The following is a 14,738-nucleotide window of genomic DNA, read 5'->3' as shown; positions in this document are numbered from 1 at the left end:
TGAAAATTGTATGATTAAGAGTTAAGCGACTTCCCGCAAGGTGTTATCATTAGCTGCCATTCTACTAACCAGTCACTTTATTCGATTGCAACAGAATTAAAAGCTCCCCAGAGCAAGCCTCATTCGCTTTATTAAAAGATGGAAACACCATTGGGAAAGAAACATCCAGGGAAATGGAGTGGGATAGGAGAATATTGAGAAAGTCGTGCATTGCTGTATTTGTGCATAATGGGATGGTCTCGACTAGGAGTATATGACGTTCACAGCTGTAGAGAGTTAATCTGATACATCGCATAGTATGTAGCTGCAATTTCTAGGAAGGATTGCTGCATATATGAGACCAATTGGGCAATAAACTGTTAGAAAGCTGTTGTATTACGTAACGAATCACCAACAAACTTTCACATCAGATTAATATATACGTCACATGACAGCTGCCAGGAGTACGCTATTTAATTTTTTTTTTATTTATTTTTAATTTTGTTTTATCGATTGACATCATGAAAAGAACTAGGTATTATGAAAAAATTAGATTATAGCCACACCATGTCGAAAAAATAATTTCAACAGTGTCAGAAAAGATTTAATCCTTCCACAGTAATTTGGATTGAGACAAATTTTATTGTTCCAAAGCTCCTTTGGACTAGACCAGCGCTTCTTAAACTTTTTCCACTCGCGACCCCGGGTATATAGGTATACAAATCACACATTTACTGATAATAAATTTATTTTAAAACATTTCTTTGGTATACATATAATTTTACCATTTACATAAAGAATTACAAACAATAGCCTCGAATCTGAATTAATTTTTGGTCGTTACGCGTTCAGAAACCTTTTACTGTTGACAAATGTTTCGCAACTCCCCATATTCGGTTACGCGACCCCATTTGAGATCGCGACCCACAGTTTCCAAAGCTCTGGACTAGACCAACACTAACTTCTCTCGTGGAATGATTAGTTTGGGGGAGACATGGACCAAAATACTTGCCTTTGTTTATCAGAATTTAGCAGAAATTTCACCTGGGAAAATTTCGTCTGATCGAGGTCAGAGGTTAATTCAGATTTGTAAAAGTAAAGAATATGGAAAACATCGACTTGTTCGTATAATTTTTGCAGTATTGTAAACTCAGATGAGCTTTTGAGATAAGATTCTCTTTGGCTAATACCAAGGTGTCCGAACGTACAGCCTGTTAGACGAAGAGTACAGAATCTATCTACTCGCCTAAACAGGATGGCAAATATGTAAGGATTTTAATTTATGGATTATATTTCTATAATAACTTCGTTAAACAGAGTTCCGTTTCATGACTCATTATTACTTGACATTGTACCATTGTCCTTAAATCCTCTCTCCAGTATATCCGGGCTCTTTACGCAGTCTCTACTAACCTGAGTCCCAGTAAACCCTTGTACTCATGGTTAATGAGTACAAAGAGTTTACTGGGGATTTTTACTAGGAAAAATCCGTACCTGGTTTTAACCAACTAGGAACTGTTGCATCGGCTAAGATGGCTCTTGACATTTCCATTGTATGATAAATTGCTTTCATCGTTTTGAGTGATGTCAATTGTTACCAGTTTAACAAAATAGGACACTGGTATACGTATACCTCTAAGGCCGTAAGTTCTGCATTGATAGTGAGATCGGGGGGGGGGGGGGAGAGAATATCCTCAGTACCATTTCAACATGGTGTATTTCTCATTCCTAAGACTGTCATACTGTAGGAGAAATCTTGTGCAAAACTGAAATAGATTAAGGATAGTTTTCACTAGTTGAATAGCAACTCAAAAGCATTTAAGCTAATGTTCAATTTTTGGTTATTTTAAAATATAGTTTTTCTGTTATTATAAGGTCATGAAGGATCATTTGGAGACCAATCTGCTCATTTTTATCTCCCTCGACCACAATTTTTTTCTCACTGAAATGCTTGCATTGTTACGTAACAATAAGAACAACGCGTGCAGAAATACAATAATTGAACATATATTGCATTGAAATCATGCATGATTTAAGTGCAAATTTCTGAGCTTAATTTTGGCAAAAATTTATTTATAAATAACAATTCTTAATCTAAATATGGAAATAAAATTTTCCTATAGAAAACCGTAGAATGCATGGAGTGAAAAATGATATACATTAAATTTTAACCAGAGAGTTAACTACTAATTTCATAAGCACTGGTGTAATCTGATTTATTTATTTTCTTATTTTTAATTAATAAAAACATTAAAAATTTAACGTTTTAAAAAGGACCTTTCCTTCCGGCAACATATACGAAAATTGATTCTGTAACAATTTTAAGTGAATGTTGCCGACAAAAGGTGTTCCGATGACACATATTTTTACTAAGATATGATCAGAATGCTTTAGGGTGTGTTGGTTATTATTCATGATTGCCTTTCATGCATGATTTTATTATATTAATAATTTTTAGATGAAATTCAACTCAACAATTTGCACCAATCACACACAGATTCAGATTTAAGATTTATGCATATAAATAATTTTTTGCTCAAATTGAGCTCAATAATTTATACTGAAATCATGCATTATTTTAGATTAAGATTTTTTATTTATCAATAATTTTATTGCTAAAATTAAGCTCAGAAATCTGCATTTAAATCATGCATGATTTTAGATTAAGAAATTTTATTTATCAATATTTTTGTCACTAAATTAAGCGCAGAAATCTGCACTTAAATCATGCATGATTTTAAATTAAGAATTTTTATTTTGCTAAAATCAAGCTCAGAAATCTGCACTTAAATCATGCATGATTTCAATGCAATATATGTTCAATTATTGGATTGCCGCACGTGATATTCGTATTGTTACGTAACAAGACCAGCATTTCAGTGGAAAAAAAATTGTGGTCGAGGAAGATAAAAATGAGCAGATTGGTTTCCAAACGATCCTTCATGACCTTATAATAACAGAGTACATTTGTTGTTCAGCGAAATTCAGCGAAATTTTCTTCCATTAACCAAAGATACCGAAACGACGCAATGTATGCGTTTATAATGTTCTTCGTCGATAACCCGTCTGCTCAGTTATCATTAAATGAGAGAATATTCTTTTAACCACGGTCTTTCCGAAACCTTTGATATGATACTTCCCTTGCTTATCTACCATAGGAATCGTAATACCATCCGTATATATTTAGTCTAAATTTGTCTGTTACCATGGCAACAGAACTGTGTTGGTTAAAACATGCATTCTTTTTATTCCTGAGTTAAATCCTTTGTTTGCCATTGTTTGCTGATATTTGGATTCAGCTGTTTTTTTTGTTTGTTTTTTTCTTGATAACTTAACAATCAACCATTACCGTTTTCCTGAAAACAATTAAATAGGAATGCTTTATTTCATAATTGTTTAATGTTGTAGTCATTATTAGATTGAGACTATGCCTAAAATTGTCGTCTGCTAGAAGACTAGCCAAAAGATGAAGAAATAAAACATGCAAATAAAATGAATAGAATTTAAATTAACATTGTTTAGGGAAGAATGCAAAATGCATGGTCGAGTGTTGGATAATAACTTTTAAAGGAAAGGGGTAGTTCTTTGATATGAATTTTGCGAAATTACACTCTGAATTGCTAAGGATATAAGTTTCTTCAAATTAACTCGTATGTTGATACATTGCTCAGATACATACAGGAGTATTGCAGTAGTTTTTATGTAATTATGTTGTTGAATACACACAGAGATGTGATAGACATTAACGGATGCCAGATAACGAGATTTAATAGATAATCGAGTGCTTAGACACGGCATCGTTTTTTTTAATACGAAATTTAGATATACATTCGTATTTCCATGTGATTGAGTTTTGGCTGATTTAAGTTTCTTGTGCCTCATTAAGCAACTCGAGACTTTAATAGCGATCGTAACATTTCAAAGCTTTTAAAAATTAACTACCTTTCCGATGAAAGAACACCTTCTCTCTCTCTCTCTCTCTCTCTCTCTCTCTCCTTATAGTTTCACTACTCATCTCTTGGAAAACTATTTTATTTAATTTTACAAACTTTTATTTTATAAATTTAAATGCGCAATTTCAAAAAATGCACGTTTTAAAATAATTTTGATGCATTTAAGAAGCGACTGTAAAACGAATTCTCGCATTTTGGTAACACAGCAGTATGAATTGGCGATAACTGAATGTACTGATCGTATAGTTGATTTTCTGCTTTCCTTTGAGATTAGCCATCCGCATCCATTAACTAGTTATTAAGCATGGACTGAAAATGCGGGCATCAACTAGCGAACTTTAAATTACTATAAGCGGATGTTAAAATTCATTAAGTTGATCGGTAGAAATTTAGTCTTAAAATATAGAGATATATTTTGACAAGAAAAAAAAAGTTAATAAAATTTTAGAATAAACTTGGATTTCAGGTACAGTTACTCCCAAGGCGCTCTGTAATTAAAAGAATAATTTATCAACAGCGCATTAACATCGTTGACCTCATAAAAAAGAGCCAACTATCGGATGGACAGTTAGCAAACTTTGTTTATAAAGAGATTCGGTTATTAAAATTCTAGCATTGGATAGAGATGCTCACCAAACGATCTTTAATAAATAAATAATCAATAATGCAGTAAAATTGTTGATTTCGTATATAGCAGCCAACAATCGACTGAAAACAATTGCGAACTTTTTTTAGAACACGAACAGATTCAATTGTTAAAAACCCAATTGTTGCGTAGAATAAATTTATTGTGGTACCTGGGAAAATTGAAATATTGTTTGGAGCAAATGAAATCTCCAACTCTCCTCTTCTTATTGGTCATCCAAATCTCTTAGTATTCAATTCGTAAGAGTGGCAATTTTCTCACTGTACATTTACTAAGAGGAAATTTCTAGCCCAGATTTCTTATATTCTGTTGCTCCATTATTTATTTTGAAGTGGGGCTGAACATTACTTCGGAGGAACGGAACTACCTTGCACGCTAAAATGCACCACCTTTTTTCCGGTATTTAAAATTCACCCTTGCTGTTGAACAGGTAGCATTACATTGGCTTAAAGAGAGAGAAGGTAATAAAGTCTTCTGTTGAAATGACTGAAAGGTAAACTTGCAAGCATAAACCCTGGCTGTAATGATGCGAGTATATCCATTCCAAAAAAAAAAAAAAAAGAGTCCAAACTAATGCTTTAAACTCTCCCCCCCTTTTTTTAAACTTCCCTCTTTCCTTTTACCTTTCTACAATCTCATTTGAATTCGAAGCAGCAATCCAAGAAATGACACAGCTAATACGGAAAATATTAAATTCCCTAGCGCTGTATTTCAAAGAACTTCCAACGTTTGCACGCCCCTCTCGTAGTGCTAGCGAAACGGTGGTTAAGCGAGCCGTTTCCGGTGTGAGTGAAAAAAAAAAAAAAAAAAAAATCAATTCTGAAAAGTGCCTTTTAAAGAGTTAGTTTACCTGGTCTTTTGCCAGAAGATTAGAGAAGTTCTAGTGTGTAGAAAAATGCTTCTATTTCTGGAGGGCTGTTTTTAAAATGGTGAGATGGAAGTCGGGGGGGGGGAAGTAGAAGGAGCGTTATCCTATTGGGACCTCTAATTAAGCTCTATTTACATCTTGAATGCAGTTATTGTTCCCATTGTGAACTGCCATGCATTACAATTATGATTACGTTCAGACTAATTTATAATTCGGAATTTATTATTAGTCTCTTTGTGATTTGCTTTGGCAGATCGGAGCTCGATTTTGTCTAGAAAATGACAAGAATTTCCATAAAGGTTTATCCATTGAATTAATTGGTCTTATGCGGAAATGGTAGGACATTTTCCAGCTGAAAGATAAAGCTTCCCCCCACACACACACACACAGAACACACCGGTTGAAGGCCATGACTGCGACTTGAAATCCCTCCTTGGGCATGGATGCTTGTAGATATTTTATACGGAAGATCTTCATCACTCGTTAGGACCCCCCCCCCCTCTTTTACTGACAGCCCGAAATGACTTGAAAAAGTCTCATGTTTGATCTATAGAGCAGGGTTTCTAGGATTATATTAAACACTATAAAAATAAATTTTTAAAAATTAAAAATATATGGAAATACCTCAGCCTCCCCGTTGTGCTATAGATCTGCTATAACCTTTCGTGTTGAGTGAGTCATATAAAAAGAAATTAATAGGCGAAATATATCACTTAAAGTCTTTGTTGCATATTAATTCAACCAATCCATACACACTCTCAGTCACATTATTTTAGGCCGAAATAGTAGAGGTTTTTTTTTTATTTATCGTTTGAACTAAAATCATTTAGGACAAAGTGGAGAGAATAATAATAATCGATTTATACAAATACATTTTGGTAGCATTTCTCCTCATATTTATTACATCTTTGCAGATGCATTCTTCATGTATTTTTTTTGCCTAAAAAGAGCTTCACAATATGACTGTTAATCGTGTAATTAAGCGTATATTCAAATAAAACACTGTTATCCTGAAAGCATTTTGAACTCTGGAGGTTGGGTAATATTTGAAGTCAGTATTGCTAGGAAATGCTACAGCAAAAGAAGGGAATTAATTGGTAAAGAAGATTATTTATCCAGCTAATTGTCCTCTTTTGTATGACTTGGAGAGTTTTAGGGAAAGTAATCTTGGAGGTACCACAAGATGGAGAATACTATTCGACAGTTAGTCGATTTTTGTACAGTTTTTGGTGTTTACAGTTAATTGACCATAGGTAAAATAACTTCCTAAGAGAAACAGACAGCTCAGATTTTTGGATGCTGAAGAGGCAGAAGTTGTAATCTGTTTATGCCAAAAAAGACTGGAGGTTAGAGTTCGCAAAAGTAACAATAGAAGTAAAATGTTTCTTTCTGGCGTTTCTTTTGTAAGTATTTAAGTTAGAAATTACCATCAGATTACCACTGAGTTATTATACTGCTTTGCATGAATTAGAAACGAAGAAAGATTTGCATACTTGAACCATTATTAGGCTGCGTTAGCTAAGCTCCACTAAGTTCAAGACAATTGGTAAAAAAAAAAAAAATGTTCTCTTGGTAAAATTGAAAAATTGAAACATAAAAGGCATAAAAAATTCGTATTATCCTAATCTGTTAAGTGCTCTTTTTTTTTTCAAAAAAATTAATCAAACATTCTTTTCTGATTTTAATATCGGTTCTCTTCCAAATAACTATCTTGTAATTGTTGCATCCATAATTTAAAGGGCAGAAAAAATATGGAAATAATTCTACAAAACACGTACTTGCAAATCAATAATAAAACTTGTTCTGTTTTTTATTCAGAGCATCACTTTTCACCATAGTAACTACCATTATCATTTAGAAAGCTATTTATCGGAATCATGACTAACAACATCGCTCACGCAACAGTGAAAGGATTACAACGATATTTTCATATCTCCAAATGGTATTTAAATGCACAAAACAAATATCCAATTAGAAATATAACCGTGGAGTCAACATTTAAGATGTATTAAGGAAAAATCGAAGAACAAAACAGGTTGTTAGATTACATTATTGATTGTACCGTGGCCTTTGTTGTAGTGTTGTGAAACTACCATATGGAGATAATCTCTAAGATAATCTCCGTATGAAATAACCGATGTTTGTTCGTGGATCGCGCTGCGCTGTTGGTGAATAGCATAAAAATTTGGATCATAATTGTTGATCATAATACATTATGACCTAAAACAACATCGTCATGTTTGTTTTGCATTTTAAGAGTATAGGGAATGTACAGGGTGTGCCAAAAAGAATGTCCCGATTTGAAAATTGTATATCTCTACAACCACGAATCACAAATGAATGCGACTTGTACCATGTGAACGGCCTTGGTCCAGAGTTTGATCATTTTAAAAATTATCAAACTGTAACTTTGTAACTGTACCACATTTTCATTACTAAAGATAATTATTTGAAATCCGGTCATTGTTTTTGAAACACCCTATATTTATACGTTTGTTTAGCACCAGTAAATGTACACTTCATTATTACTGTACTGCTTAACTTTTCTTCTATTATTTGTTTCCTAACATTTCTCTCCATAGAATCTCAGTGTTATGTTACTGGAATTTTCTAGCTCCAAATATGAATCAAGTGTTGTTCGCTCGCGATCTATAAGACGTGTATCACCACTATTGTGACAGACGGTTGCACGCATTTCTCTTTCACTAAAAAAAAAAAAAAAATAAACAAACGAAAAAACGAAAGGAACTTTTTTTTTTTTGTTTTTAATTCCTTGCATTGCAGAAAGGAATTTTCTTTAACTGACAACGTGCTGTCTTGGAAAAGTCAAGAAAATTCAAATTTATGACTCATATTTTATTCAGATGGTTACCGTAAAGAAAAAAAAAATTTGCAACGGCAAGGCAAATCGAAAAATTAAGAGTGGAAGAATAAACTTCACGTGTGCGCAATACTGAAAGTTCGGATCACTCCTAGGAGAGCGATGATAGCATTTTTGCTAAAGACTAAGTTTTCTTCAGTGACCTGTAAACTTGGCACTTCTGTGACTTTTGCCTTGCGCACTTTGTAATACGATGGTTCGTTATGTGTATCTTTGCACTGCGATGTTCGCTTCACTCTGGAAAAAAAAAACTCTCTAGTTAGGTAGCGAACGTCTTGTGCTTCTCTAGCCATCTCTGCACTTATTTAAGAAGGGAAAGAAAAGAAAGAGAATCTCCTCTATTATTCTAAAGATAAGTTACTCATGCACTCAAACTAAACAGCGTATCGAACCAAGCAAAAATAAAGTGAAAACATCAAAGGAAAAAGTATTTTTCTGCGATGTTTTATTTTAAAGAAAAAACACTATCCATTAATTTCTTATTATTTTTTATTAGGAAGATGACGTCATTAATACAACAATGAAGTTTTTGGAAATACTGAAATAAACAGCATTTTTCCAGTTTTTATTGTTAGAAGTTCATTCAGATATTTTTATAGTTCGGATGGGGGGGGGAATACAACGTTTTTCTATGTAATATTCTTTCTTTTTCTTTTTCTTTTTTTCCTTTTTTTAAGAGTAATTCTTTACGCAGCATTAAGTACAACGAGTAATCCTTTACAGTGGTTGAAAATCAACAGGAAATTAAATTTGTAAAATAATTTTAAAAATGTTAAAGGAAAATTTTAATAATGATGAAAAATAATCATTATTAAATTATCGCAGTGTGTGTGTAGGATAATGGTTTTCCAAACTCTCAATATACAACACAGCATTGAGAATCAGCCCGATAACTGTGGCCTTTCTTCCTCTAAATTTTATTGTTGGGAGAGTACGCTACTAATAGTGGGATGTCATTCTCTAAATCTCAACTCTACCATCTCTTTTGAATACCGAGGAGTTGTATTTATTCTGCTTCCATAAATCCTTGGGATTAAGGTTGGGTTAGTGCTCTGTGGTCTTGCGAGCTGCAGCTGTACTATGAAAACTAAAACTATGTAGACTTCCACGAAGATAAATGCACATGTGGATAACCCTGTTGACAATTGACACATAAAGCTACTGTTTAACTATACAGATGTCTTTGGGACAGGTGCGGCCACTACAATGGGATTCGTCTACTTAATCGTATCTCAGAGTTTGTAACTCTTTTATGTTTTCGAAACATCGGTGGTATCTGTTGATTTACCATTTCAAACTGCTTGTCAAAGCATAACAATACATAGAGTATCTAATAATGAATCTATTTGAGACTGTGGAAGCCTCGTTTTGAGCTTATTCATGTAGTTTATTGTATATAATTATGCGTGACAAAATTGACGTAATGCAAATTAACTAGTTTCTTCCAAGAAACTCTGAGCTAAAACAACTGTGCTTTGATTATTATACAAAGAATTCAGATTGCTAACTGGTATTGACTATGTGAAATGCTCAGAATTTTACATAAGTATCAGAAAATGTTTAAGCAAAGAATTCTCAAAAGGCCAAGCAGTTGTGAGCATGTGGCCTAGAAGTTGAGGCTGTATGCATTCGAAATATTGAAACAAAAATGGGAAAAAATACGGGTTTGATCTAGAAATGCAGCTTGCTATTTTGATAATCGAGGCCATATTCAGCAGAATTTTAAGTGAGTTCTGTTTCTGTTCTTCAGCCAAATACGTGCTGATCAGGTTTCGAGCACTTTCCATCTATAAAGATGATAACACATTGTGCATCTGAAAGTTTTTGTTGGCTTTGGTTTCCAGTAAATGTACTTCCAGAAAATAAAAATAACTTCCAAATCCATTGATTCTTTTTTTTTCCTAATCTGAAACGTGTTCTGTTACTTACTGATGCATTATACGTATTCATTTCACACGACTATCTGGATTGTTGAAACAACAATGAAATTGTTACTTGATTGTTGTTTCAGAAATTGTGAATTTCTGAAATATCAAGTTGTTACGTTGATTGTTAATTGTTAAGGGGTAAGTGAAATTCTATCATAAAGGGGTGAGTCCAATCATAAAATGGTCTACTTTATGCTTCAATCAATGTTCCAAAGATGATTTTCTTTTTGCGAAGTCAGTGGCTAGAGTTACACATATGACTTTCGTATGTCAGTTCTAGTTAAAATATTGCTTAACAATTTAAACGTATGGCTTCTTGCATTGTCTTTAAACGCAACAGGTAGAGCTCACAATAAATGAAACTTGAAATAATAAATAGAGAACTAATCTTAGGCTTACGGATTACAGATAGCTTTCCTTTTCTCCCAGTTGTACACCAAATAGTCTCCTATAGTACATATTACTTAGCGACACATCATTTGGCCTGCGTTTCTGACCATCTTTGATTAATTCTCAATATATGAGATTCTGCAATCACACTGTACTTTTGGCCATGGTACATTACTTACAAACCACCATCCCACCCTGCAATCTGCATTATTGTATCCCAGCGTGAATCCATATTCAAAATCATTGATCAGTAATTGGTACTGTTTCACAAATTGCAAAATCCATCCTTTTACTAATGCTCTCCGCTAACAATTCAATGGAGTTTTGCCATGGAAGTGGTTGAGTTATATTAGATATGGGCAAATACAATTTATGATAACCCACTGATTGCATAACCATAGTTAGTCACTTGTAATCGTCACTTATAATTATAGAGTGGATGAACACTTCACAGTCCTATTTCAACAGTGGTATTTAAATGAAACTACAACTGAAGCATCCTTCAGGAGTTTAGATAAAAGCTTTTCCAGAAGTAATTCTAAAGCTGACTTTGCCTATTTGCCTATCCATTCTACCCTGGCTGTTAAATCCAGCCGATAAAGTCAAATAATCGATCGTGTTCGAAATCATTAGTCAGTCTTTACCTCGCTAACGTGTAATGCAACAGAGAATCCTTCTTGATGATAGCACGAGTTGGTGGTAATCTTAGACCTCACCTCGTTTCACACGCAAGCACGCACATCTTCTTTGAAGTTAGCAGCTGCTAGAACAAAATCGGTGTTTCCGTTTCCTGTTATGTATGCGGGACGTACTAATTGGGTAACTGATCTATAGGTCAAGCTTGTAGAAGGGAAAACCGACCATCTTGACTAATGGTCTGAGTATAGTAATTCAATCAATAGGGGGCGTATATCAAGATGTTTACCTAACGCTTTATCAATCTTTGCTAGCAATCTAAACGAAGTGCGTTGGGTGAGGATGTCCATTACTGTGAGTGCTTATCAATATCATAAAATGGAATCAGAGGGCTATCGTTGCTGGGAATCATTGCTGTTTGTTTCTAACCATCGAGTGTAATCCTCCCCTCTTATAAGTGCGTACGAACAGGATGACAGGCTGTTAGTTGCAATGTCGCGCAGTGGATGCTGGGTATTTAATCATGTCTCTGATGTGACCATAGAGGTACTTACCAGCGTTGCCGCATCATTGCAATGATGATTGATTCACTTCGCTGGTGTTTCTGTAGAACTCACTGGTTGCCTCTTATGGACATGACAGATCATTTATAATAAACTTGATTTAAAACCAGTCATAAGCGAATTGGACTTCTATAAAACTAGTGTAATTATTTCCCGATAAAAAGTTTGGTATTTGCAGGTGATTACAAACAATTCATAACCTTTTTTTTTTTTAACTAATTTAGGGGGATGGGCTTAAGATTACATGATTTAAAACAAAAAAACTGAGTCATTAAACTATAAAAGGATGGAGAGAATTAAACTTCTTAAAGTGTTCTAAATACGTTTTGATCCCCGAGGATAGAATAAAATCTTCCAAAATTTCCATATTCCAAAAAAAAAAAAAAAAATGGAAAATTTTCCAAAATATGAATAAATTTTTGGAAGATGGAAATTTGGAAGATGGAAAAAATATAAAAATTTTGTCCATATTTTATCCAAAATATGGACAAAATTTCTTAGTCCACCTTATCATCTCTTTATATAAGCCTAATCTACTGTTTATACTGGGTTTATTATGATATATGTACAACCAGTTAAGCGATGTTTCAAAGTGCCATTTTCTTCCTATACAAAATACATTTAAATCAATGACTAATAAATATCAATAGTCTTAATGACAGTAAAGAAAAAAAAAAACCCTAAAGGAGTTACCTTAGTTATCTGAAGCGCGTTGATCTCACCGCGAGCGAGATACGATTGTATTGCGCGGCGGATATGGCCCGTATTTGATTCTTGTTGACATTGGTTATTACACCTAATGTACACATCCTTCTTATATTTTTAAATAGTTGGGTGACGCCTAAATTTCTGCAGTGTTAATGTCATAAAAAAATAAATCCAGAACTGAAATTAATAAGTTAAACAAACAAACAAATAAAAAAAAATCTACGAAATTCAAATCCCCTTTTGCAGTTTCCGTGACATCACACTTACTGTCTCTATCACTTGTAAGTTCCGTCACCCCATCATTGAGTTGGTGTCGTTGTAATTCATTTCGATTGAGTACACCGCTAGCTTTTAAATTCGACTGGCCATAAAGCACAATTGTTCAATTGACTCCGTAAAAGAGAAAAACGTCTCTGCGCATGCGCACTCACATTGCAAAAAAGTTCGAAGTTTTTGCTTTTATTGCCGAGGATTTTCTCTTTCTTTAGTCATGCAGTTTTTCTGCTGGATATCCTGTTTTAAAGGCGATATCACACATTAGAGAAAAGTGGTGTAAATTGTCCCCAATGAAAATATACGTGTTCAGAATTACGTAGGTTAGATGCGGAACATTAGTATAAGTAAAGACCGACAAAACATGTCTACCGATCATTATCTGAGTGTTGAAGCTATTTCTTGAACAAAAAACAAGAACGTGGGCCTGAAATGACGTCTTCCGTATGCGAGATTGGATCAATTTGAACGTGTTGCATGATGCTATCTCTGTTTCATATTAGAGGGATATTTAACAAGGGATCACTAATTGTCCCTCCCATAACTATCTGAACAGTTAATAAGTCAACATTGCATTCTGTTACTGACATTTTTCTACTTCCGGAAGGAAATGACTAAGTACCCGGATGAGTCACTTTTTCTATTGTCCCACCCGCAAATAAGCATGAAGTGCTGTCATCTTCCAGCACTTGTTGATCCAAATACAAAGAGGTGGAAAGAAACGGAAGAGTGTCATAAAAGAAAAAAGTAAGATTAGCAAATCATACCCTTTTGATAGTCTAAAATATATTGAAAAATATATTTTGTACATTTTTTTCCACTGTACTTTTCAGCGACAAAAATCACGATCAAGTAACGGCAAAGTATATAAAGAAACTACTTGTGCGAACCACAGTTTGGAACAGTTGAAAGGTTCAAAGTTCGTAAAGAGCGAACGGAAAGTAACCACCACCATCGAAGTTGCTACTGCTTTATACCATCATCGAATTACTTTTTCAATAGTGGTATTCGATTTTTTTTCTGTTGCAGTTAGAGAATAAAAACAGGATCAGACATTCTCTCCGAGTAGCAAACAATCGCATAGCACATAAACAAAAGTGGAAAAATGTAACCCAACAATGGTGTTGCTATGGTAACCGGTTGATTGTACATCGAGTTTCGAGCAAACTATAACGTTAGGTCAAGAAGACAAATCTGTTTCATTTCCAATAAATAAAAAGCCAATGTGGGTATAGTTAGCAAACGTATTTACTTACCTGAAGAGACGAAGAAGAGAAGACATACTCCATACACAAGGAACACGCATGTTTCGCCTATGTAAAAGGACAGCATGGTGTTCTTGATCGAAGGATGGAAAAAAATAATAATAAAAGGAAGAGAAAAAAAAAGCAAACTTAAGCGGTCACAGTACACGTAACACAAATCTCACACAGGTAGTTCACCCCCGCTGAATCAACGCCCCCGTTACAAGCATCATTTTCCCGCGTCTCATAACTCCCGTACTACAAGCGGAAGGAGCGACTGCACGACAGACTCCCGTTGTAGCACCGCTGTTTTGTTGCGTCTCCACATGTGCACGAGCGTTCATGCTACCAGTACCTCCCCAAGTTCACAAGGAGGCACGGAAGTTCGTTTGAAACGGCGGAACTGGCGGCCGGGTGTGCGCTAACAACCACCGAGCGAATGCGGCGAGTTCGTTGCGGTGACGCGGGCAAGTCACACTCTGACCTCCCCGGCAGATGGAGTGGCTGCAACCCAAGAGAAGCCAACATCAATAACTCGGTTGCTATGACTACGCCCCCAGCGGCAACGGACTGTCGACTTGCCTGTGGGCAATTATTAACAGATGTCGCTCAGTGCCTTGTCGCTACCCCCCCGTTAATGTCACCCCCTACCCACCACCTTCTTCGTTC

At 34.7% G+C, this 14,738-nt stretch overlaps 1 protein-coding gene across 5 annotated transcripts in view; it reads right to left on the bottom strand.

Moving 5' to 3' along the window:
- The window catches only part of LOC150094689 (cell adhesion molecule Dscam1-like), a 772,561-nt gene extending 758,050 nt beyond the window's left edge, over nt 1-14,511 (bottom strand). For 2 of the 5 annotated variants that reach the window (XM_090411386.1, XM_090411388.1), the window contains exon 1: nt 14,082-14,510. In XM_090411386.1, coding sequence (XP_090267512.1) covers nt 14,082-14,157 — 76 coding nt within the window. In that variant the 5' untranslated portion in view covers nt 14,158-14,510. Of the gene's footprint in view, nt 1-14,081 lie in introns of all 5 variants that reach the window. The other 3 variants (XM_090411385.1, XM_090411387.1, XM_090411389.1) reach the window with 2 other exon arrangements.
- Nucleotides 14,512-14,738: the final 227 nt, after the last annotated feature.

Source organism: Typopeltis vanoorti, chromosome 21, assembly GCF_054136105.1.
Source record: "Typopeltis vanoorti isolate ZY-2024b chromosome 21, IOZ_Tvanoo_1.0, whole genome shotgun sequence".
Classification (NCBI taxonomy): Eukaryota; Metazoa; Arthropoda; class Arachnida; order Uropygi; family Thelyphonidae; genus Typopeltis; species Typopeltis vanoorti.
This window is presented reverse-complemented; position numbering and strand designations above follow the sequence as displayed.